At 41.5% G+C, this 27,536-nt stretch overlaps 1 protein-coding gene across 4 annotated transcripts in view; it reads right to left on the reverse strand.

The window, feature by feature from the left end:
* Window positions 1-27,536, reverse strand: part of brd9 (bromodomain containing 9) — a 91,112-nt gene that overhangs the window by 4,564 nt on the left and 59,012 nt on the right. For 3 of the 4 annotated variants that reach the window (XM_068055628.1, XM_068055622.1, XM_068055614.1), the window contains exons 15-16: window positions 26,164-26,272; window positions 23,717-23,887 (exon numbers count right to left, since the gene is read on the reverse strand). In XM_068055628.1, coding sequence (XP_067911729.1) covers window positions 23,717-23,887; window positions 26,164-26,272 — 280 coding nt within the window. The remainder of the gene's footprint in view (window positions 1-23,716; window positions 23,888-26,163; window positions 26,273-27,536) is intronic. The other variant, XM_068055636.1, reaches the window with a different exon arrangement.

A 27,536-nucleotide genomic window follows, 5' to 3' on the forward strand; every position in this document is an offset into this window, starting at 1 on the left:
ACAAGGCACCCCACTCCAGCAACAAAGACCTTGAAATCAAACACATTCAGTTCAAATGCTAGATGAGGTGAAGCAAAAGGGGAAAGCTGCGTTCCATAAAAAACACTTACAGACTTAGAGACATAGAATCATTTACAGCACAGAAGAGGCCATTCGGCCCATCAAGTCTATACCGACTCTCCACGAAGCTATCAAGTTAGTCCCACTCCCCCCCCTCAATCCCCGTAGCCCTGCAAGTTTATTTCCAATTTCCTTTTGGAGTCATTGATTGCCCTCTCCTTCCACCACCCTTGTGGGCAGCAAGTTCCAGGTCATTACCACCTCCTGTGTAAAATGTTCTTCCTCATATTCCCGCTGTATCGCTTGCCCAAAAACATAAATCTGTGTCCCCTAGTCCTTGAATTATTAGTTAATGGAAAAAGATTTTCCTCGTCTAACTTAGCTAAGCTAGTCATAATCTTGTACATATCTATTAAATCTCCCCTCAATCTCCTTTGCTCTAAGGAGAACAACCCCAGCTTTTCCAACATAACATTTTAACTAAAATCTCCCATCCCTGGAATCATTCTGGCAAGTTTCCTCTGCATCCTCTCAAGGACCCTCACATCTTTCCTAAAGTGTGGTGACCAGAACTGGGGCCTAACCAGAGCTTTATAAAGGTTCAGCATAACTTCCCTGCTTTTATACTCAATGCCTCTTTTTATGAAGCCCAAGATGGGGCGGCACAGTGGCGCAGTAGTTAACATTGCAGCCTCACAGCTCCAGCAACCTGGGTTCGGTTCTGGGTACTGCCTGTGCGGAGTTTGCAAGTTCTCCCTGTGACCGCGTGGGTTTCTGCTGGGTGCTCCGGTTTCCTCCCACAGCCAAAGACTCGCAGGTTGATAGGTAATTGGCCAATGTAAATTGCCCCTAGTGTAGGTAGGTGGTAGAAGAATTGAGGGAAGGTGGGGATGTGGTAGGGAATATGGGATTAATGCAGGATTAGTATAAATGGGTGGTTGATGGTCAGCACAGACTCGGTGGGCCGAAGAGCCTGTTTCAGTGCTGTATCTCTCTATGACTATCCCATATGCTTTACTAACCACTCTCTCAATATGTCCTGCCACCTTCATAGATTGATGCACATGCACCCTCAGGTCCCTGTTCCTGCACACTCTTTAGAACTGTGTCATTAAGGATATATTACCTCTCCCTATCCCTTCTGCCAAAATGCATTACCTCACATTTGAATTAAATTCCATCTGCCTGCCCATTCTGCTAACCTATCTATGTCCCGTTGCAGGAGATTCATATCATCCTCACTGTTTGCCACACCTCCAGTTTGGTGTCATCAAATTTTGAAATTCTACTCTGTATTCCAAGATCCAAGTCATTTATATATAGCAAAAAAAGCAATGGCCCCAACACACCCTTGGGGAACACCACTGTCTACTATCCTCCAGTGTGAAAAACAACCATTTACTGCAACTCGCTGTTTGCTATCCTTAAGCATATTTTTTATCCAGTTGAACACTGACCCTCCTATTCCATGACCCTCAATTTGTTAACCAGCCTTTTATGTGGGACTTTATCAAACGCTTTCTTATAATTAATACAGGCAACATCCACTGCATTCATTTCATCAACCTTCTCTGTTACTTCATCAAAAAATTCAATTAGTCAAGCATGATCTCCGCTTTACAAATCCATGCTGGCTCTCCTTAATTAATTCAAACCTCTATAAGTGTCTTACTTCTTTCCCTGATTATTGTTTCTAAAACCTTACCCACCATTGATGTTAAACTAACAGGCCTGCAGTTGCTAAAACTATCCTTACATCCTTTCTTGAATAAGGGTGTCACATTTGCCACTCTCCAATCCTCTGGCATCTGTTCAAGTGTTAATGGGGCAAGTAGAGGGGTTTTCAGTAGTAAAACTATTTAAAAAAAAGCAGTTTCCAAATTACTACTTTCAATGTTTTTATTTATTAACCTATATTTTTCAAAGTGCCAATTAATTTTGTTCCAGACAGCAGTTGCTGAGTTTATCCCTTTCTTTTTTGAACAGGGGTGCAACATTTGCAATTCTCCAATCCTCCAGCATCACTCTCATATATAAGGAGGATTTATTTTTGAAGTTTTGTAGTTGATTGCTTGGAATTGGCAAGCCCAGTGGATAAGTAAGTTTTGAATCATAGAGCGCCGAAGGAGGTATTTGGTCCATTGTGCCTGTGCCGGTTCTTTGAAAGAGCTGTCCAATAAGTCTCACTCAGTTTTCTTTCCCCAAACCCTGCAAATTTTTGCCCCTTCAAGCGTTTATCCACTTCCCCTTAGAAAATGACTACTGCATCTGCTTCCGTCATGCTTGCAGGCAGCGTATTCCAGATCATAATAACGCTGCATAATTTTTTTCCCCCTTGTGACTCTCTCGTCAATTACGTTAAATCTGTGTCCTCTGGTTACGACCCTTCTCCCACTCGAAACAATTTTTCCTTACTTGCTCTATCAAAACCCTTCATTATTTTGAACACCTCTATCAAATTTCCCCTTTACCTTCTCTGCTGAGAATTTCTCTAGGATCACCACATAGCTGAAGTCCTGCATCTCTAATATCATTCTAGTAAATCTCCTTTGCACCATCTTTAAGGCCTTGTATCCTTCCCAAAATGAGGTGCCCAGAATAATCAGGTTCAATTCTCTACTATCTCATCTATTAGTGTGACATTGGCAACATCCTCCTCTTTCGAGAAGATAGATGCAAAGTACTCATTTAGTCCCTCAGCTATGCCCTCTGTCTCCACAGGATGATGTCCTTTTTGGTCTCTAATCTGCACTATCCTTTCTCTATTTAAGTACTCTAGGGGTAAGCTGTCTTTTCCTGCATTTTTAAATTGTATGCTCCCATGAATTTTAAATTTGAATCATATTTTAAAACAGCCCTTCATAAACTCCTGAGGACACTCATATGCTTCATTGAAAAGTTAAATGATTGTACGCCAGTGATGTCACTGAAAGGGATGAGATGTCTTGTACTGCATTTACCAAGCACTGCAGCTTGTGCTACTCAGTCCAAACAGGCATCAACAAAATACAATAAAAACATTTAATTATTAAAACTAAGAATTCAACAACTTATTTTTGAATGCATGCTGTGTAATGGTTATAGATCTGGAATAGAGTTCATATGTTTAATCCTTTGCAAACTATTTATAAAGCTATTCATTACTGAAAAAATGTACAATGCACATTATACGCACAGTACTGAATTAGCAAATAAACAATGGTATCTGAAACTAAACCAGATGCAGACTGCATGCAGAATGAGATCCTCAAAACCTGAAAGGTTACATTTATGTTACTTGAAGTACCGTACATTTCACCATCTATTAGACCATGACCATAAGAACTAAATGAGGACCAATTACAGAATAATTAATCCTACTTTCAATCTTCAGATGCCATAGCAACATAATTACTGAGCAGCCATCAGCCAGGCCAGAATGCATTTAAAGTGATGATATTACAGAAACCGGTCACACAATAATTACAGATAAAGGAGGCCATACAGCCCCTTTTAATTCATCCATCCAGAAAGACCCTCCAGTCCCACTACTGCTGTATGATTGTCCCTTAAATGATTCCAGCATTTTCATCGCAATTTGTCAGTATTTTCCAAGTAGTGATCCCTTTCTGCATGAAGAACTTAGATTCTTTATAAAATTACCTTTTACCAGTTTGAAGCTGTGTTTCTCATCATACTCCTGGTTTCATTTAAGCTAATATTTTAGATTTTCATTTTCCATAACATTTACTATCGTAAACATCTCTAAAAGATCACGTCTCAAGACGCCTCATTTTCAGGCTAAAAAACCCAAATCCCTCTACTCTATCTGCATACCTAACACTGTGGAACAGCTTCGTCACTTTTTTCTGCACTGCTTCCTATGCTCTAGAGTCATAGAGAGAGTCATGGAGGGAGTCACTGAAACAGGCCCTTCGGCCCACTGAGTCTGTGCCGACCATCAACCACCCATTTATACTAATCCTACATTAATCCCATATTCCCTACCACATCCCCACCTTCCCTCAATTCTCCTACCACCTACCTACACTAGGGGCAATTTACAATGGCCAATTTACCTATCAATCTGCAAGTCTTTGGCTGTGGGCGGAAACCCACGTGGTCACAGGGAGAACTTGCAAACTCCGCGCAGGTAGTACCCAGAACCGAACCCGGGTTGCTGCAGCTGTGAGGCTGCGGTGCTAACCACTGCACCGCTCCAATATCTCCCTTGTTTCTTGTACAGATGATGCAGTACAATGTGATGTGATATGCAAAGCAACCAACCACTGGGCCTGTCCATGCAGAACTGCAAGTGTGTTATGTCTAGGAGTTCCATTAATTATTTAAGTATAGTATTACAATATATAGTCTTATCTGGCAACGACCATCTGCAACAAGAGAGAATCTAACCATCTCCCTTTGACACTCAATGGCATTACCATCGCTGAATCCCCCACTATCAACATCCTGAGGGTTACCATTGACCAGAAACTGAACTGGAGTATAAATACCGTGGCTACAAGAGCAGGTCAGAGGCTAGGAATCCTATGGCGAGAAACGCATCTCCTGACCACCACCCCCCCACCCCCCCCATACCAAAGTCTGTCCATCATCTACAAGGCACAAGTCAGGAGTGTGATGGAATATTCTCCACTTGCCTGGATGGGTGCAGCTCCAACAACACTCAAGAAGCTCGACACCATCCAGGACAAAGCATCCTGCTTGATTGGCACACCATCCACAAACATTCACTCCCTCCACCACCGACACAGGCAGCAGTGTGTACCATCTACAAGATGCACTGCAGCAATGCACCAAGGCTCCTTAGACAGCACCTTCCAAACCCGTGACCTCTACCACCTAGAAGGACAAGGGCAGCAGATGCATGGGAACACTACCACCTGCAAATTCCCCTCCAAGCCATGCACCATCCTGATTTGGAACTATATCGCCATTCCTTCACTGTCGCTGGGTCAAAATCCTGGAACTCCCTTCCTAACAGCACTGTGGGTGTACCTACCCCACATGGATTGCAGCTGTTCAAGAAGGCAGCTCACTGCCACCTTCTCAAGGGCAATTAGGGATGGGCAATAAATGCTGGCCTAGCCAGCGATGCCCACATCCCAAGAACGAATAAGAAAACAAATAAGCCTTATATAAAGGGTCAAGTAACTTTTTTTAAATCACAAAAATTTAAAGAATGGGAGGATTGATCTTGATGTACGTCATCGAGCACGAATACAGCAGCAGAGTGCAATAAATGTGCAACTTGGCAGATTTGTACTGGTGAATTAAGGGTAGTGGTTCACAATGCAGCGCACAAAGAAATCCTTGCTTTTATACCCTCATGACAGATTTTTTTTACACTTCCAGCATAAAAACAAGGACTCCAGATTGAAATAGGCAGTTTTACAAGAGGAGTGAGCTAGCTGAGGCCCATGTGAAAAGAGAACTTGGCACAAAGAGAGAGTATGACAAGAGACTGGTAGTTAACATAAAAGGAAATCCAAAAATCTTCTACAGGCACATAATTAGTACAAGTATGGTAATGGAGGAATGGGGCCAATTAGGGATCAAAGAGAAGATTTATGAATGGAGGCAGACGGCATGTCTGAGGTACTAAATGAGGACTTTGCATCTATCCTTACCAAGGAAGAAGAGGTAGTTGAGACACTGGATGGGCTGCAAATTGATAAAGAGGAGGTATTAGAAAGGGTGGCTGTACTTAAAGTTAATAAGTCACCAGGACTGGATCAGATACATCTGAGGATATTGTGGGAAGTAAGGGTGGAAATTGCAGAGTCACTTCCAATTTTCTTCAGATTAGGGGATGGTGCCAGACGACCGAAGAATTGCAAATGTTATACCCTTGTTCAAACAAGGGTGTAAGGTTAAGCTCAGCAACTCTAGGCCAATCAGTTTAACCTTGGTGGTGGAAAAGCTTTTAGAAATGATCATCCAGGAAAAAATTAACGGTCACTTGGACAAATGTGGATTAATTAAGGAAAGCCAGCACATATCTGTTAAGAGCAAATTGTGTTTAACTAACTTGCTTGAGATGTTTGATTAGGTAACAGAGAGGATTGATGAATATAATGCTTATGATCTGGTGTACATGGACTTCCAAAAAGCATTTGATAAAGTGCCACATAACAGGTTTGTCAGCAAAGGTGAAGCCCATGGAATAAAAGGGACAGTGGCAGCTTGGATATGAAGTTGGCTGAGTAACAGGAAACCAAGTAGTAGTGAACAGTTGTTTTTTGTACTTTTTTTTTATTTGTTTGTGGGATGCGAGCTTCGCTGGCCAGGCCAGTATTTATTGCCCATCCCTAATTGCCCTCGAGAAGGTGATGGTGAGCTGTCTTCCTGAACTGCTGCAGTCCTTGAGGTGTAGGTACACCAACAGTGCTGTTAGGAAGGGAGTTCCAGGATCTTGACCCAGTGACAGTGAAGGAACAGCGATATAGTTCCAAATCAGGATGGTGTGTGGCTTGGAGGGGAACTTGCAAGTGGTGGTGTTCCCATACATCTTCTGCCCTTGTCCTTCTAGGTGGTAGAGGTTGCGGGTTTGGAAGGTGCCTTGGTGAGTTGCTGCAGTGCATCTTGTACATGGTACACACTGGGGGAAGGTATACAGCAAGGTTCCCCAGAGGTCAGTACTTATACCAGTGCTTTTCTTGATCTATATTAATAACCTGGACTTGGGTGTGCAGGGCACAATTTGAAAATTTAGAATGACACAAAACTTGGAAATATTGTGAACTGTGAGGAGGGTAGAGATAGACTTCCAGAGGACATAGATAGGCTGCTGGAACAGGCAGACACGTGGCAGATGAAATTTATTGCAAAGAAGTATGAAGTGATGCATTTTGGGAGGAAGAACAAGGAGAGGCAATATAAAATAAGGATACAATTCTAAAGGGGTTGCACAAATTGCTGAAGGTGGCAGGATAGATTGAGAAAGCAGTTAATAAACATATGGGGTCCTGGGCTTTATAAGTAAGAGTACAGAGTACAAAAGCAAGGAGGTTATGGTGAACCTTTATAGAACAATGGTTTGGCCTCAACTGGTGTACTGTGTCCAATTCTGGACACTACATTTTCGGAAGGAGGTGAAGACATTAGACAAGCTGCAGAGGGACGAGGAACTTCAGTTACGAGGACAGATTAGAGAAGCTGCGGCTGTTCTCCTTAGAGAAGAGAAGGTTGAGAGGAAAATTGATAGAAGTGTTCAAAATCATAAGGGGTCTGGGAAAAGTAGATAGGGAAAAACTGTTCACATTGGCAGAAAGGTCAAGAATCAGAACACACGGATTTAGGGTGACTGGCAAAGAATCAATGTCGGCCCATCGAGTCTGCACTGATGCATTAAAGACACCTGACCTGTCTACCTAATCCCATTTGCCAGCACTTGGCCCATAGACTTGAATGTTATGACGTGCCAAGTGCTCATCCAGGTACTTTTTAAAGGATGTGAGGCAACCCGCCTCTACCACCCTCCCAGGCAGTGCATTCCAGACCGTCACCACCCTCTGGGTAAAAAAGTTCTTCCTCAAATCCCCCTTAAACCTCCTGCCCCTCACCTTAAACTTGTGTCCCCTCGTAACTGACCCTTCAACTAAGGGAAACAGCTGCTCCCTATCCACCCTGTCCATGCCCCTCATAATCTTGTACACCTCGATCAGGTCACCCCTCAGTCTTCTCTGCTCCAGTGAAAACAACCCAAGCCTATCCAACCTCTCTTTATAGCGTAAATGTTCCATCCCAGGCAACATCCTCGTGAATCGCCTCTGCACCCCCTCCAGTGCAATCACATCCTTTCTATAATGTGGCGACCAGAATTGCACACAGTACTCCAGCTGTGGCCTTACCAAAGCTCTATACAACTCCAACATGACCTCCCTGCTTTTGTAATTTATGCCTCGATTGATAAAGGCAAGTGTCCCATATGCCTTTTTTACCACCTTATTAACCTGCCCTTCTGCCTTCAGAGATCTATGGACAAACATGCCAAGGTCCCTTTGTTCCTCGGAACTTCCCAGTGTCAGGCCATTCACTGAATACTTCCGTGTCACATTACTCCTTCCAAAGTGCATCACCTCACACTTTTCAGGGTTAAATTCCATCTGCCACTTTTCTGCCCATTTGACCATCCTGTCTATATCTTCCTGTAACCCAAGACACTGAACCTCACTGTTAACCACTCGGCCAATCTTTGTGTCATCCGCGAACTTACTGATCCTACCCCCCACATAGTCATCTATGGCGCTGTGGTTAGCACTGCAGCCTCACAGTTCCAGGAACCCAGGTTCGATTCTGGGTACTGCCTGTGCGGAGTTTGCAAGTTCTCCCTGTGACCGCGTGGGTTTTCGGCGGGTGCTCCGGTTTCCTCCCACAGCCAAAGACTTGCAGGCTGATAGGTAAATTGGCCATTGTAAATTGCCCCTAGTGTAGGTAGATGATATGGGATTACTGCAGGGTTACTATAAATGGGTGGTTGTTGGTCGGCACAGACTCGGTGGGCCGAAGGGCCTGTTTCAGTGCTGTATCTCTAAAAAAAAAGACAAACAATAGGGGACCCAGCACAGATCCCTGTGGTACGCCACTGGACACTGGCTTCCAGTCACTAAAACAGCTGTCTGTCATCACTCTCTGTCTCCTACAGCTAAGCCAATTTTGAATCCACCTTATCAAGTTACCCTGTATCCTATGTGCATTTGCTTTCTTGATAAGTCTCCCATGTGGGACCTTGTCAAAGGCTTTGCTGAAATCCATGTAAACTACATCAACTGCACTACCCTCATCTACACAACTGGTCACATGCTCAAAAAATTCAATCAAATTTGTGAGGCATGACCTCCCTCTGACAAAGCCATGCTGACTATTCCTAATCAAATTTTGCCTCTCCAAGTGGAGATAGATTCTCTCCTTCAGAATTTTCTCCAATAGTTTCCCTACCACTGACGTGAGACTCACTGGTCTGTAGTTCCTTGGCTTATCTCGACAACCTTTCTTAAACAGTGGGACCACATTAGCTGTTCTCCAGTTCTCTGGCACCTCCCCCGTGGCCAGAGAGGAATTAAAAATTTGGGTCAGTGCCCCTGCAATCTCCACCCTCGCCTCCCACAGCATCCTGGGACACAAATCGTTCGGACCTGGAGATTTGTCCACTTTTAAGCCTGCCAAAACCTCCAATACCTTGTCACTCCCTATGACAATTTGCTCAAGAACCTCACAGTCTCTCTCTCCGAGTTCCATATCTACATCCTCATTCTCTTGGGTGAAGACAGATGTGAAGTATTCATTCAATACCCTACCAATGTCCTCTGGCTCCACCCACAGATTTCCCCCTTGGTCCCTAATGGGTCCTACCCTTTCCCTGGTTATCCTCTTCCAATGAAGAAAAACTTTTTATATAAACAGAGTGGAATGCACTGCCTCAGATTGTGGTGGGGGCATATTCAATTGTGGCTATGGAGAAAAGGCAGGGAAGAGGAACTAGCTGAGCTGCTCTTGCAGAGAGCCAGCATGGACACAACTGGCTGAATGGCTGTGACCAATAATTCTAAGATTCAAAGGACTATAGATCAATAAGGAATTTGCAAGTTTGCAGAATAAATAGATTGCATTAAAATAAAGGAGACGACTTCAAGTTTCAGAATGCTGTGGATAAATAAAGAGGTTAGAAACAAACTAAAATTGAAGAGAGTATATGGGGGCGGGTTATAGGTATGATAAAAGCAAGAATACAAGAAAATGTGGAAAGAGGTTAAGAAAGGGATATAAGAAACAAGGAGGGATATACAAAGAGGACCTGAAAAAATAGTATTGTACTACTATAGCAGTAAAAAGCGAATTGTTAAATATGAGGTGGGACCCAAGTTAAGAGAATAGGAAGTTATTTAAAGGATAAATGGAAATTGGCAAGGATACTTAACTCTGCAACATTGGGGATGAGGAAATTCTGAATTGGTTGAACAGGAAATGAGAGAGATGAAGGGAAAATGTTACAGAAGTTACTTAAACTAAAGGAGGACAAAATGCAAGGACCCAATGGGACACATCCATGGATCCTGAGGGAAATGGGGTAAGAAACAGTAGAGGCCCTAAAAATCATTTTGGTGTCCCACAATGTTTTGTTCTAAGACAGCTTCTCTTCACTGGGCACATCAATGATTTAGATACAGGACTAGAGGTAGTGATGTCCAAATTTGCAGATACCATAAAAAAAAAGGCATATTAAATCATTCTGAAGTCCAAAGAAAACTGCTTTATATTAAGGTGGTGGAATGGGCAAAAGTGACATAGATTTCAATGTCGGTAAATGCAAGGTGGTATATTTTGCGAAGAAAATTAAAAGTATTACTTTGAATGGAAAGAAAAGCAAGGTAACATGGAAGAGCAGAGGGATTTAGGTGTTCAGGTTCACAAGACATTCAAAGCAGCACTTGAAGTGGATAACACCATAAAAAAAGCTTACAGAATGCTGGATAAGGTTGAGTAAGACGATTTATCGTTTACACCATGTGAACTGCTCTGAAAAAAGCAATTGTTTTCTTGAAAGAAGACTTCTTGGAAGAACTGTTAGGAATAGTGGGTTTTATGAGAACAGACATGGAATATATGAGTTGAAACAATGTTCAATCTACTTAGTAAGACCCCAGTTAAGGGTACTATGTGCAACTCTAGCCTCCACACTAAGAGGAATGCTGTGACAGTCAAGAGGATATCATGCAGATACAATTTGGTGTCAGGAAATAAAATTATGAAGGCCACCTGAAATAGTTGGGCTGTTTTCATTTGAACAGAGACTTAGGGGTAATTTAATAGAAGGAATGGGATAGATTAGATAGACAGATGGTTTCCAGTGTTTCAAGGATGACAGGACACTGATGTAAGAGTAAATGGAAGAGACTTGGGTCAGAGATTGGGAGAATTGTTTTATTTCAAACACAGGTGGTTATGAGGGTGTGGGATGCATTACCAGAGTTAATGATAGAAGCAGGGACATAAGAACTAGGAGCAGGAGTAGGCAATTCAGCTCCTCGAGCCTGCTCCGATATTCAATACGATCATGGCTGATCTCATCTCGGCCTCAACTCCACTTTCCTGCCCATTCTCCATAACCCTTCAACCCATTACTAATTAAAAATCTATCCATCTCCTCCTTAAATTTACTCAATGTCCCGGCATCCACTGCACTAAGTAATTTCTCTTCATCCCTGTTTTTAATCTGCTACCCCTTATCCTAAAACTACGACCTCTCGCTCTAGATTGCCCCACAAGAGGAAACATCCTCTCTACTTCTGCTTTGTCAATCCCCTTAATCATCTTATATACCTCAATTAGATCTCCTCTCATTCTTCTAAACTCGAGAGAGTAAAGGCCTAAACTACTCAATCTCTCTTCATAAGACAAGCCCCTCATCTCTGGAATCAATCTCGTGAACCTCCTCTGAACTGCCTCCAATACAACTACATCCCTCCTCAATTAAGGGGACCAAAACTGTATGCAATACTCCAGGTACGGTCTCACTAATGCCTTGTACAGTTGCAACAACACTTCCCTACTTTTATGCTCTATTCCTTTAGCAATAAATGCCAAAATTCCATTTGCCTTCCTTATTACCTGCTACACCTGCATACTAGTTTTCTGCAATTCATGCACAAGGACACCCAGATCCCTCTGCACCGAAGCACTCTGAAGTTTCTCTCCATTTAGATAATAATTTGCCTTTCTATTCTTCTGATCAAAATGGACAACCTCACACTTATCCATATTAAACTCCATCTGCCACATTTTGGCCCATTCATCTAACCTATCCATATCCATTTGTAAATTTCTTATTTCTTTATTGCAGCTTACTATCCCACCTATTTTAGTGTCATCTGCAAATTTGGCTATAGTACCTTCTATCCCTGCATCCAAGTCATTAACATAGATTGTAAACAGATGCAGCCCGAGGACCGAACCCTGTGGCACCCCACTAGTTTTATCTTGCCAACCGGAAAAAGACCCATTTATCCCGACTCTGTTTTCTGTTGGTTAGCCAATCTTCTATCCAAGCTAACAAATTTCCCCAACCCCATGTGATCTTACCTTGTGTATTAACCTTTTGTGCGGCATCTTATCAAATGCCTTCTGGAAGTCCAGATATACTACATCTACAGAATCCCCATTATCCACTTTGCTTGTTATATCTTCAAAGAACTCTAGCAAATTAGTCAAACACGATTTACCCTTCATAAAACCATGCTGACTCTGATGGATTGCGTTTTGACTTTCTAAATGTCCTGTTATTACTTCTTTAATAATGGATTCTAACAATTTCCCAAAGACAGATGTTAAACTAACTGGTCTAGTTTTCTGCTTTCTGCCTCCCTCCCTTTTTGAATAAGGGCATTATATTAGCATTTTTCCAAACCACTGAAACCTTTCCCACATCCAGGGAATTTTGGAATATTATAATCAATAGATCCACTATCTCTGCTGCCATATCCTTTAAGACCCGAGGATGTAGGCCATCAGGCCCTGGGGACTTGTCTGCCTTCTATCCCAATAGTTTGCTCAGTACTTTTTTCCTAGTGATGATGATTGTTCTAAGTTCCTCTCTTTCTATAACCTCTGCATTACCTGTTACTATTGGGGTGGTACTATTGTCCTCCACCATGAAAACTGAGGCAAAATACTGATTTAGCGTCTCCGCCATTTCTGTGTTCCCCTCTATTAACTCCCCAGTCTCATCCTCCAAGGGATCAACATTCACTTTAGTTACTCTCTTCCCTTTTATACACTTCTAGAAACTTTTGCTATCCGTTTTTATATTTTGCGCTAGTTTTCTTTCATAATTTACCTTTGCTCTTTTTATTACTTTTTTAGTAACCCTTTGTTGATCTTTAAAAGTTTCCCAATCTTCCAGCCTGCCACTGGCCTTTGCAATATGGTATGCCTTAATTTTTGTCTTTATGTTAGCCTTAACTTCCTTGCTTAGCCATGGATGTTTTTCCCCCCTTACAATCTTTCTTCCTCTCTGGAATATATTTTAGTTGGGAGGAATTGAATATCTCCTTAAACATCTGCCATTGCTCATCAACTGTCCTACCTTTCAGTCTTCCTGCCCAGTCCACTAGGGCCAAATCTGTCCTCGTGCCTTAGTTTAACTCCAGAATGCTAGTGTGGAACTCCAGTTTCTCGCCCTAAACTGAATTTGAAATTCTAGCATGCTATGATCACTCTTCCTTACAGGATCCTTAACTATGAGATATTTAATTAATCCCACCTCATTACACAATACCAAATCTAGAATAGCCTGTACCCTGGTTGGTTCCACAACATATTGCTCCAAAAAATGATCTCTAATACATTCAATGAACTCTCCCTCGAGGCTACCCTTGCCAATTTGATTAATCCAGTCTATATGCATATTACGAACATGAGAACATTAAAAAGGTGTATAGGCAACTGAAAGATAGGAAAAATAATGAAGGTATATGGGTACAAGGTTGGCATATGGGATTAGGACTACTGATCGGAAAAACACTAACACGGATTGGCTGGGCTGAACAGCCTGCTTCTGCTTTGTAATTTCTGTAAAATTCTGTAAAAGTTGAGCAGGGAGGTTGAGGCGGTAGTGCCTGCCTTTAGAAAGGAACAAGAAGGAGAAACATGTCTTTATAAAAATTTATGCTAAAGAAAGTTAGTGTGCTTTCAAATAACAACTGAAGTTAAAAAATGGTTGGCCTAAAATAGTTGTTTGCTATTGTAGCAGGATTGTTATTTGCCCCAACACAAATGGTAGACCACAAATGATGCAACTCAGAGGTTTAGCACTCTGCTGCCCAGGCGTTTGTAAGACAACTGCTGGAAGATAGGCAAGTGAAAATATATGTTCTGGGCAAGTCTACTCGACTAGTGTCACTTTACTGCCAGTGCCTACAGTTTACAGCAGAAGCCAATACAGCTTTGCTACTGTGTTCCCTTTCAGCACATGGGGAGTATACAAATGCAAGCACTTCTGTACTTGGAATGCTTAAAACCCTCTGATTAAATTTTCATATATAGCTACATGAGTGTAGTTTTGAGGCTAAAGGATGGTTAAGAAAATATACAATAGCATCAGCCTGCATGGTGATGCTGATCTCATAGCTGGCCAGTTCAGAGTAATAAATCCTAGTAAAACAGAGAGAACCTGATTCTTACTGATCAAGGTGCATTTCACAGTGAAATCTTGCAAGAGTTTTACAATTTCATTCACTTTATTAAAAGGGCATTAATAGCAGAGTATACTGTGCAGCAAAAGATCTGAACTACCATGGAAAGTTAGAACAATTAACACAAATTGAAAGACTTCAATATGAATTCGCACTGCAGTTTAAATACTGTAATTGGTATACGCATCACACAAAATGTTGACAACTTAGGTTTAAATATATGGGCTTTATGTACGCTACCTCTGCCTGTTAGTGCTGGGTTATAAAAATTCAAGCTCCTGTCAGAAGCACATCGTGGTGACTCTAGGTTTCCAGGAGAGTACTCTCTCTATACTGAAGCTGACAATATATATATATATATATATATATATATATATAAAACACACACGTGCGCGCAGACACACACCTTCACCGCATCCCCCCCCCAACACAAAGTCTAATTTTTACATGTGGAAAATAAATGTAATCATCAGTAATTGCAGAGGTACTCATCAAGGAAAAATTGTTTCTGTTGTGTGGCTTATTGATTCTCAGTTTCACCATCTCAATCATATCATCTCTTGTGCTCTCAAAGATGCCCAAGTTGCATTTTTCTTCCCAGTGACTACAGCTAGAATGAGCTTCAATTAATAGTGTTGAATGAAAGCAGTAATTTGTTGGCACATATTGCTAAGTGAGGAAACTGAGCCTACTGATGACCTCCTGCAACAGAAAGACTTGACACTATTTATGTTTGGATAATTATCAAGCAAATCATTACATTTTTCATACTGACTGAAACACTTCCTCCCAACTAGATAACCAAACGTGCAGCAGTGGTAGTTGTTCTATAAACATTTCTATGGTGAAGTTGAGTAATCTCAGTCACTCAAAGGGAATGCAGTCCTCCCCAATCTATTCTTATTTGCACTGAGGTACATGCCACGTGGCATTAAAATTACCTCTGAAAAACCTCTCAACAGTTCTAGGCAACACAACGGTGAAAGCTTTTACTCCAAAATCTGAACACAGTAACTAAATATCCTCCTACAATTTATAACTGTCCAGTTTCTAAATTTGTTTACATTGTGCAGCACACATTTGAGCAACTGTTTTACATTGTGCATTAGTTCCAAATGCTGAAGCATCAGGTGAACTTGCAGCCGCAGATCAGCAGTATTGATAGGATCTAAAATGGAAATGCAAAAAGAAAGTTTACAGATTTACATCTCTTTTCTATCCTAGCCTCGGGTTACTCCTCTAATGTCTCACCTCCAGTCTAGCTCTGTGATGCTGCCCTTTTCTGGATCTACTCCTCCCTATCATATCACGGACATGACAATGCCGAGAGTATTCCTATGTTGGCATAGCAACCTTTGATGGAACTTTCTCCTCCATAGTTTGCATACCACCCCTCATCCAGAAACATACAAACATCTTTCATATGCATGCCAAACTTGCCTCTTCTCCCTTCGATCCCCCGCCATCCCATCAACCACAGTGTTGCCACTCTTATTGACTGCTATCCTGACGTTAATTTGGGATGAGCTGCAACTTCTTTCAGCTTAATGCCAGTAAAACCAAAGTCCCACTCTTTGAATCCTTCAAACTCCTTTGCACATTTAGCCTCAGCTCCACCTATATTCCTGGCTACTAGTTCAGGCAAAACCCAAAAGGTGCAGACCAATGATACATTGTTTGACCCAAGCTCAACTGCCTCGCCCCAGATCTGAAACATGACATGCCTCATTCTTATCTCCAAATGCCAGTCTTCTTGTTTTCAATTTTCATAACTGACAAGTTGCCCAGAATGTTCTAGCCTACATCCTCACCCGTATTATGATCCACAATGCCATGTTCACATATTCAACAAGCTCCATGCACCACAGAAAAATGACTAAGATCTTCATCATCTTCAAATCGCTCCACAACCTCACCTATGTACTAAGTTTCCTCCAGGCCTATGTCCTTATTCTACTCCTCTAACTGGCTTACTGCTTGACCATCAATGGCTCCTCCTTCAGCCATGAGGTAGCCATCACCTGGAATTCTCTCCCTTCAGGATCTCAGTTCTAACTCGCTCCATACTTTCAAAGAGCTCCTGAAGTGCCTTCTCTTTGAGTATACTTATGGCCTTTGGGTTTCTTTTCTCCCTCCTGCTTTTTGGCCGCTTGTTATCCACTCTCAGCAAAGTACGCAGATATGTTTCTGAATGTGAGCAGCTCTACAAAAATAGAAATTGCTGCTATTCAAACAGATTCCCAGTCATCTATCCAGACCAGTTTACAAAACTATTAATTACAAAATTGTAGTAGTTTCCATTTTCTCCAAAAAGCAGATAAACCTTTATCATTCATGAACAAACTGACCATGGAAGCTGCCAGTATTTCAAATATATAATTTATATGATTTAGTGTGATTGCATTGTGATTTAAGAATGTCAATTGGTGTTACAGGTTTGATTCAACCCCAAGAAGCTTTCTGCTATCATCTCGACCAATCCAGATGCTCAGCAACCCCTACAAATCATAGAATGTACAGCACAGAAACAGGCCATTTGGCCCAACTTGTCCATGCTGGTATTTATGCTCCATACAAGCCTCCTCCCACCCCTCTTCACCTAACCCCATCAGCACAACCTTCTATTCCTTTCTCTCTGATGTACTTATCTAGCTTCCCCTTAAATGCATCAAATGGGATTCATCCTATGGATCAAAGGTTCTCAGAAAAGACTACATATCAAGTATTTAAAGGGATCGTCAGGCAAGCCTGCCAAGAATGAGAAAAATTAATTTTGCCACATGAACATTGATTTTAAACTGCTGATGAAGAACGAACTTGCTTTAAAAAACAATTGGAGACTTTGGCTGGAGAGAGACATTACCATATCAACAGACAAGTACTTCAAAGGACAAAGGAACTATTCCCTGCTCCAATTTAATCCACAATGGACTTTTGATTACCCGACGTTGAAGCATTCCAGGTTAACTAAGATGGCCAAATACAAAAACAAATGTGGTCGGGCCAGTTGGGTCACATGGCCGACTGTTGGGAGTTTTTTGAATTTGAGCTTCCAACAGGTAATTTGAAATCAGAAAGCTGTTTTCTCCTGGACTGAGAACAGCTCTCTCCTGTCTGCTCTCATCTCGCTCTCACCAGCTTTGGAAACCACTGAAGACAAATGAACCCCAAGAGAGAAAAGTCTCCTACAGTGAACAAGGTTTAAGAAGAATAGTGAGCCCCAACAAAAAGCAAGACTACTTACAAAAGGACTACAGTGAGCTCAAAGCACAGTAACAAGAAACTCTTCTGATATTGTCTCAAACCTCTCCATTTTATTTTTCTTCTGCTCTTTTCTGTCCCTATTTGCATGTGTGTATCGCGTGTGCATGGGCAAGTCGCATATCTGTTGGCATTAACGGTATTAGAGTTTAAGTTTAAGGTTTAGTAAATTTCACTTTTCTTCTTTAAACCTAAAGAAAGCATGCTGTGCTTATTTCTTTGCCTTATAATTGGAAAGCTGCGAATAAGGATTCACAAAGGGGCAGCGCAAATCACAGTGTGTTCAAAATTAAACCCTGTTACAATAAGACCAGGTGAAGACAGTAAAAGACCCCTAGGCCCCTTTCTCATCTGGTCGGAACAGAAATTTGGATGCTAGCGTCCAGGAGTTTACCCACAGACAAACGAGTGAAATTGGAAGTGGAAAGCCAAATTGTTTCCAATCAAAAAGAGCAAATTTCAATACAGGTTTTCTTGTGGTTTTGTGTAATTGAAAACTAACATGTCCGCAACTGAAACTACTAGTTCGCCAAGCCAGGGTGAAGTAACTTGGGATAAGTTAAAAGCACTGTCAATGGGGGAGTTGAGAAAAATGGCTGAGCAGTGTGGGATCACTGTACGTGGCGAGGCTAGGAAGTCTGAACTCCTAAGGCTAGTGGCCAACCATTCTTCCCTTGAAACTGAAGAGGCAGAAGCAGTGTTAGAAGTAGACCCAGACAGGGTACTACTAGCAAAGTTACAATTGGAACAAAGGAAACTTGAATTGGAGAAAAGAGAAAGAAACAGGCAGGAGAGGGAGAAAGAAAGAGCCTTCCAGAAGGAACAGGAAGAGAAAGAGAGCCTTCCAAAAGAAGAAAATGAAAGGCAGGACAGGGAGAGAGAAAGAATATTCCAGAAAGAATGCAAAGAAAGAGAGCTAAAATGGCTTGAGCTAACTAGGGGGTGACAGAGTAACCCCAGTGAAAGCATGGCCAATATGGAGGTGCAGAATTCAGGGCTGGGTACAAAATTGCTAAAACTCGCTCAGTTAATTCCAAAATAGAATGAGGAAGATGCAAAAGCGTTTTTTCTGTCTTTTGAGAAACTGGCAAGGCAGCTAAAATGAGACCTGGTCTCTCTTATAGCAAAGCAAACTAACTAGAAAAGCCCATGAGGTTTATTCCTTGTTGCCAGATGAGAGGTCATCAAATTATGAACGGATCAAAAAGGCTATGCTCGGGTCATATGAATTAGTACCTGAAGCCTACCACTAAAAGTTTAGAACCCTCAAAAAACAAGCTTATCTGGAGTTTGAAAGAAGTAAGCAGTTGGCTTCTAACCAGTGGCTGAGGACTTTAAAAATCCAGCTCAGCTGTGAGAACCTCAATAAAGTAATTCTGTTGAGGAATTTAAAAACTCTCTCCCACTCTCAATAAAGACCCATGTAGAGGAGCAGCGGTTCAGGGAGCCCGGCAAGTGGCCATTCTGGCCAATGAGTTTGCTTTAATTTATAAGTCGGTTTCCCAGGGGAGAACCTTTCCTAATCACCCCCAAAAATCTGAAAAGGACCAAGGGTGGGAAGGTGATCTCTGCCCAGGCAGTCCTGGGAGAGAAAGGAAAGCAGGAGATACAGGGGGCCCTCCTCCAGCCAAAAAGGAATGTGCTGTGAACAAGAGTGAGACCCGGAGACCTGTGTGCTTCCATTGTAATAAGGTAGGGCATTTACAAGCTGACTGATGGAAACTGAAGGGAAAACCAGTAGGGTTAATTAGGGCACACCTGCTCAGTGAAGACAGGACCCTGATGGAAAACACAGAACAAGCTGTGGCTTTAACTGCAGTAAGAGTGCAACCCAGGAAGTTTACTACGACGGCCAGTGCAGGAAAAGTTAATAGGATTCCTGAAGGTTATCAGGGTTTTGTGTCTGAAGGTAAAGTAACCCCATACCCCCAGAGTGGGGCAAACAAGCCCACAGTAATTCTCAGGGACACAGGAGCCACCAGATCTCTTTTACTGGGAAAAGGCCTGACCTTTCCCCCAGACAGTGCAGTGAACACCAGAATGGTGGTGAATGGTATTGGAGGGCAGTGTATGCCTGCACCTGTACACTGGGTGCACCTGGAGTGCGACCTAGTTTCGTGACCGGTGACCATAGGGATTGCTCCTAGTTTGCCTGTGGATGGGGTTGACCTGCTCCTAAGTAATGATCTGGCAGGGGTGAAGGTGGTAGCCCCCCAAATAGTGAAAGAAAGACCGCAGGACGTCAGAGAGAGAGAGAGCAGTGGCAGGAGACGGTCCATTGCAGAGTCCCTGAATGAGTACTGGATCAAGCCATGATCAAACCAGCTCCCCCAGAAGAGACTGCATTGGCACTGCAGGCAAATGATCATGATGTCTGCCTATCCGAGACTTTCTTTGGAAAGTAGGAGACTCAGGGAATGAATTAAATAGATTTTCCCCAGCTGAGGCTCAGCAAGCAGACCCAGTATTGAGAGAGTTAGCACAGACTGCCCAGTCTGAAAGTGAAGCAGTGTGTCCCTGATTGCTACTGTTTAAATAATGAGGTACTGATGAGGAAATGGAGTTCTCTTCACAGACCTGAGGGCAAGGAGTGGACAGTAGATCACCAGTTAGTGGTGCCACAGAGGTACCAGGGAGAAATATTAATAAGGGTTCACGAGACTACAGTAGCTGTACATGCCGGTATGCGAAAGACCTAAGCTCTCATAAGATGGCAGTTTGACTGGCCAAAACTCCACAAAGATGTGGTGGAGTATTGCAGGAGTTGCCACATGTGCCAGGTTGAGGGGAAACCCCAACCTACAGTGAAAACTCTACCCCTAATTCCTGTACCGGTGTTAGGAGGACCCTCCAGCAGTGGGCTGGTGAACTGTAAGGGACCCCTGCCAAGAACAAAAAGGGACAGGCAGGCACACGGCTGGCAAAAGTTAGGAAAGAGAAGGGAAAAAAGTGGCCAAGAGGGCAGGTTAAAGTAAGTCAACCAACCCCGAAAATTTGAAAAGTTAGACCCCACATCCTCCGATGTAAATGCAGACTCTAGAAGCACTCCACCAGAGTTGTTAACAGTATTTACAGGAAAGTGCAGAGACGAAGAGAGACCTCTAGGGGACACAGAAACCGGGAGGGTGATGCCTCACCTAGTCTAAGTGTCACAGGAGCATGCAGACTAGTCTGCACAAATACCTGCAGGTAGGAGTGTCCCAGAGAACAAAGGGGAGATTAACAAAGAATCCTCCCCCACAGTCAGAGGAAAAGGGATTAACTCATCCCTGAAGTCAAAAGTCTTTGCAATACTCAGAGAGTTCAGGATAGACCTGCCCACTAGTAACTCTCTTGAGGGGAAAAAAAAGGAAATTAAAGCAGCCCTGGCACCCAGAAAAGACAATTTTTAATAAGCTTTAAGATTGGTGAATGACTGGAAATGAATGAGAGAAATGCATGGTTTTCTTTCTGTATCTTATATTTCTCTCAAACCCTGTAATGAAATGCGCTGTTCTTTTTTCAAATTGCATTTCATTCCCCTGGGTGTGGAGGTGTCAGGCAAGCCCCCACCTGCCAAGAATGAGGAAAATTAATTTCGCCACATGAACATTCATTTTAGACTGCTGATGGTGAAGAAAGAACTTGCATTAAAAAGACAAGTGGAGACTTTGACTGGAGAGACACATTAGCATATCAACAGACAAGTACTTCAAAGGACAAAGGAACTATTCCCTGCTCCAATTTAATCCACAATGGACTTTTGATTACCAGATATTGAAGCATTCCAGATTAACTACTAAAATGGCTGAATACACAAACAGACATGGTTGGGCCAGTTTAGTCACATGACTGACTGTTGGGTTTTTTTGAATTTGAGCTTCCAACAGGGAATTTGAAATCAGAAAGCTGTTTTCTCCTGGACTGAGAATACCTCTCTCCTATCTGCTCTCATCGGGCTCTCACCACCTTCGGAAACCATTGAAGACACATGAACCCCAAGAGAGAAAAGTCTCCTACAGTGAACAAGGTTTAAGAAGAATACTGGGCCCCAACAAAAAGCAAGACTACTTACAAAGGACTACAGTGAGTTCGAAGCACAGTAAACAAGAAACTCTTCTGTTAGTGCCTCAAACCTCTCCATTTTATTTTTCTTCTGCTCTTTTCTGTCCCTATTTGCATGTGTATCGCGTGTGCATGCTAGCGTGGATGCGCCATATATCTGTAGGCGTTAACCGTATTAGAGTTTAAGTTTAATAAATTTCACTTTTCTTCTTTAAACCTAAAGAAAATCTGGTGTGCTCATTTCTTTGCCTTGTAATTGGAAAACTATGAACAAGGATTCACAAAGGGGGAGCTCAAAAGACAGTGTGTTCAAAATTAAACCCTGTTACAATAAGACCAGGTGAAGACAGTAAAAGACCCCTAGACATCTTTCTCACCTGACTGTACCAGGATGTACCAGGCCCATCGTCTTTAAAAGAACATGCCAATTAAAAATACTCAGTACTGTACAATCCAATTGTTGGTGCAGATATAAATTAAAAAAAAAAAATTGTTTGTCTAAAACTGGATTCTGGACGTCAGAATACAAAATGCTGAAAATGGGTAAGAGACTTATGCAATAAGTTATCAGGAAAAAAACGCTGAAGCCTTATAAACTTCAAATTTTACTGGAGAGCTTTTTAGGCAATTAACGTTTTTTTTTTAAGTTGACTTGATTTCTCCCTTCTTACATCAGCAGCTGGCCTAAGAGTGACATTTTCCCAGGACAGGAAAGTTGTGTAGACAAAGTATTGAGATAAACAAGACAGAAGACAGATAAAGTTCTGGAGGCTGGAATGACCGATTGGATTTCTACACCAGCCTCACTGTTGCTGAACCTTTAGCATTGCGTTAATGTGTTGTTAGAAAAATGCAAGTTAATGATTCACAACATACTAGACACTAAAAATATCTACCTTGGGTGAGGTTTCTATTCACAAAATTATGTACACGTGTGCTAGATATTTTCAAAACAAGGACAAGGTCATCAATTTGGTAGTAATGTTCTTCTTGTACAGCAGCTCTATACTTATTCTCTTTCTAATTTCACACATATAGCACTCAAGATCACACATTTCACATACATGATCACATATTTCTTGTGTAGAAGGATGTGGGTTTGTCTTGTGATAGATAAATTATTTTTCCTTCAAGCAAATAGCCAGATATTTGGCAGATGGCGCCAAAATAGCCATGAAACAAAATGATCCACTTTAAAACATGTTGCGCTATAAAGCTGTTCAAGCAACATATGTGGCAAGCTCCACAGGCTGCATCTCAAAAACAAAATTTTCACTCACAAAGCCCCCCACATGCTTTTAGATATGCACCTTAGATGAGGGCAATCTTATCACACTTACACTAATATTCTTTTATTAAGGCCATATCATTTCTGCACATCACTTTTGGGCTTTTTGTGAATAAAATGCATGTGAGACGAGTGACGTTTGAAAGCATAACACAACATAAAAGGATTATCTGCAGTTAGCTTAAGAAACAATGATGAAACCTAGAGGTTCAGCAGAACCATGACTAGCCAACAAAGGGTTGACTCAGGTGTCAGAGGACTTGGCTGGTAAAACATGCGCTCTTCAACCATGAACTGAAGCAAATGAGAGAGGACCTTAAAGAGGCAAAAAAGGTATCAATTGGAACAGAAGACATAAGTACAAAGCACTATTTAAAGTTAAACCTTGACCACAGAACAAGGGAGTATAGGTATAAACTGGTAAAAGGCAATTTCAGAATTGATACCCAGATGTATTTCATTATAAAAAGTGATTAATACCTGGAATAGTCTTCTGGGTTGGTTGGTGGAGACAAGAACTCTGGAATCATTCAAAAAGCAGTTAGATACAATGATTGGTTGGGCGGGGGGGGGGGGGGGGGCAGTGGGGAGGGCAAGGGGAGCTGGAGAAAAGGGAAGAAAGAGGTAGGAAAGACAACAGTAGATTTCTACAAAAGGAAGAGCAATTGGATAAATTGGCCTCCCTCATCTGTAATTATCCTCATCATTTAAATCTACAGTACCACAACAAAATGTGCAAAGACACAAATCGCATCTCATACTTTTTCCCAAACAGTTGAGAAGGGTCTTTTGGAAATTTACTGAAGAATAATCAATCTTTATGCACTGTAGGCACAAATTGAACCAAGGCTAATTTTAACTTAGCTTATACCTAGCTGGTGCTGCTCGCGGTCGGAGTTACTGGAGATTGAGCTGAGATTTGAGGAAGGTCGGGAACCGACACGTTCCGTCTGAGCCTCATGCAAGTCCTGCAGCAACTTGGTGGTCTCATCCAGATTTCTCTGGTTATCATCGTGATCAGGCTCCTTCTTCACTATTTTCCCTAAAATGTGACAAATTTTCAATTAAGGTGTGGCTTAGGTATCTGAGGAAACTGGACAAGCTTTTAAGGGACAGGGTATGCAAGATGCTATTTGGTACAAATTAAACAATCTGTAGAAGTTTTATTTTGTACTTTAAAAAATGGTGAATTTTCTGGAGGGGGTGGGGAGGGGGGTGGAAGAGAGGGGCAAGGGATCTTCATGATGAGAAATAGAATATTTTCCATTTCAGTTACCCAGCCAACATTGAGCACTCCCAGGTCTAGTATAGGATGGATAGGATGGTTAGATACTGAATAAAGTTCCATTTATTCTGACCCAACAATGCACCTTAGCCTCTGAAGAATGCCTCCTACTGCACCGCTGACATTTTTCTATTTCACGCACTAGTCATCCTATGGCCTCAGAATAAAGCTGCTGATTTTGCATTGAATTACAGATCATCTTTTCTGCTTGGAACCCAAAACCAGCAGAGACCAAATTGACAACGCACAGGTTAATTTTACATGGGAACTTTGCAGATAAAAAGAAAGAGTCTTCTGTCCCATTAGTCTCCGTTGGTTTTAAACTTGCATTGCAGAGGCGAGAGGAGAGTGTGCTAACCTACTCGATTACCCAATGTCTCATAAAGGCAATATTTCAATGACTGAACTTTGGCAGATGAGTGTTTGGATACATAACTCTTGTTTGCTAATATTTGAGAACACTGGACATTTCTTGTTGCTTTTCTGAAGTACCTCAGGTTGAAAACTGAAACTATTTCAAAAAGAAACCACATACATAACCAACCAAGTAAAAATCATTTGTGCAATTGACCTGCAGTGCTGTGGTAACCAGTGATGCATGTTCGTTCAGCTGCACAAGGATATGTGAATACAAATGACTCAAGAGAGGAACAAACATCTAAAACAAAAAACTAGCAAGAAAATCTCATTTGAGGATTTGAAAATTCCTTAATCGAAGAAAGTAAATTCTGCAAGAATCACAGCAAATTCCAACAATATACACAGAAAAGCTGGTAGTGTTTGAAACTGCTAATTCAGCAGTTCAGCATCAAACCATAAAGAGCAAAATTAAGACCTGCACTTTTATAACACCTTTCACAACCTCAGGACATCCTAAAGCACTTTACAACAAAGGGAGTACTTTTGAATGTGTAGTCACAAGTGTCATGTAGGAAACACAGCAGCCAAATTGCACACAGCAAGATCCCACAAACAGCCATGTGATAATGACCAGATAATCTGTTTTTAGTGATGTGGATTGAGAGATAAATATCAGCCAGGGCATCAGAGATAACTCCCATGCTCTTCTTCGAAATAGCGTTGTAGGTTCTATTATGCCTACCTGAGAGCAGACAGGGCGTTGGTTTAACATCTCATCAGAAAGACGGCACCTCCAGTAGTGCAGCACACCCTCAGTACTGCACTGGAGTCTCAGCCTAGATTTTTGTGGACAAGTCTCTGGAGTGGGACTTAAACCCACAACCTTCTGATTCAGGGGCGAAAGAGCTATTCACTGAGCCATGGCTGACACCAAAGGAACTAAACTATTGTCTTAAGCTCACTGCCAGACATCAGCAACCTTTATCAGATCAATAAAAATACCTTATTGTTATGTTTCCTTGTCACACAAAATTGTAGGAAAATATATTGTACTATGTATATTTAAGGAACTGCTTAGCCCAATCCTTTCAATCTGAGCATATGCAAATTATCACAAAGTCATGGTTTTGCTCCTTACAAAAACACTGAAGCCACAGATCAATTATATACATTACTTTCCCCCTCAGCCCCCCTCCCTCCATTTTTCTGGCTACGAGATAAACACTCCGAGTTAAGATTACAGGAAGGAATTTCTATCAATAATTTGCTTACAGCATTACTCCACTATGTGAAAAACTGCAGTAACAGGGACAGGGAAATTGAACAGCTAAACAGCAAAACAACACTCCAGACCTGAGGTACTCGTAAGCAATGTGACAAGATACCAACTAGCATAAAATATACAAGTTATAATGTTAAAAGCACATCAAGATAAATCTATGAGAAGAGCAAATCAAGTCTGCTAATCTCAATTATAGGTTTCTAAACATGCTCAGCAGTGGTTTCAGGAGATTATTTCTCCAAAGGAGAATGTGTAAAATTGCATTCATTTAATGTAAAAGTAGATAATTTATTTGATTGTGCACACGTATCTGTTAAGATTCAGATAAGCCTATCCACTTAAAATAATTTTTTAAAATAAAGACTGCGTTTGGAGTACAACTTGCACTTACCTAGTGAGTTCAATAAAGAAATATCCAAGGAGACATCAGAATAAGACTTCACAGGGATGAAATCCAGGCCAGCCCGGTTGTCGCCTGCACTACCATTTGCCCCTCCAGCCTGTAGCAATTAATAAAGTACAAAGTTTTAACCATAAAATGTAGATTAGACTTATTATCCCTCAATGGGTCTCAATGATAATTTTCACAGGTTCTAGATAAATGAACATTTCACACTTTAAAATGGTTTTATGGCGAACACTGTTAAAGGTACTGTATAAACCCATTAATACAGGTAGATCAATTCACAATTAATTCAATTCAAGTGATGCATGGGATCAGAACTACTTTGCTAATATATATCCCACTCAAACGCTAATCTGTATAATTGTTGAAATGTCCTGCCAGTTCTGTGTTTCTGAGACGTACAAAGCAAACTCATACTTTGATACAATGGACTTGGACTCAACACCCTCTGACCAATACTTTCTATTGGACCACAGCATACTATGAAAAGTAAAACCTTGAATTGAATATTGGAGAATTAAAATGGAAACTGTCAGTTATGATGAAAATATACAGCTGAAATGCTGACCTCCCTCTTTGAGCATTAACCTAGGAACACTCAGGTCATCTCACCATAATCAACCAGCTAAGGATTATACGTTTTTGAAAATGAACTTTTCCAAACACACACGTTTCTGTTTCAAAAAACGCACCATATTAATACTGAAAGATACAAGCCTGACAAATACAATAATGTTTATAATACTTTTTTGCCTTCCACCTTGTAAAACTTATTTAAAAGGTGTAAGCAACTTGGTTCTTTTCGCTTTCCCTAAATCCTTCCATTGTCAGTCCTTCACAAGTATTTATAATTTCGCTCTACCTCCCATGGTGGATTTGTTGCATTTGCTGAAGATACAAATACTTTAGTTCCCCCCACTTCTTCCTTCTCTAAATCCTTCCTCCTTTTCCTCAGTTATTAAATAATTCTGAAGATATTACTCTTGTTCCTCTTTATTTTCTGTGGGGATTTGTAGCAGTTTCTGAAATAGTCATCAAGGTAGTGCGGAACCAGGGAGAATGTTTCCATTGCTCAGTCTCCTATGACTGGCATCTAAACAGATGGCCATTCACCATGGTTTGGGGTCTGACCAACACCAGTCACAATATCTGATGCTATCACCAATAACATCTGAGGCCAGCATCAAAGCATCTAAAAATATTCCTCTCCGGTCTCAATCTAAGCATCTGTCTCTCAGCAACACAAAAACTGCCTCACCACAAATGTCATTAGTTCTGAGTTACTCATTAGCTCAACCTACATTAAAAACTCTGGAGGTTAAAAAAGGGAAATACTTAATTATTTTCTCCTCTCTTGT

This window comes from Heterodontus francisci, chromosome 2, assembly GCF_036365525.1.
Source record: "Heterodontus francisci isolate sHetFra1 chromosome 2, sHetFra1.hap1, whole genome shotgun sequence".
Lineage (NCBI taxonomy): Eukaryota > Metazoa > Chordata > Chondrichthyes > Heterodontiformes > Heterodontidae > Heterodontus > Heterodontus francisci.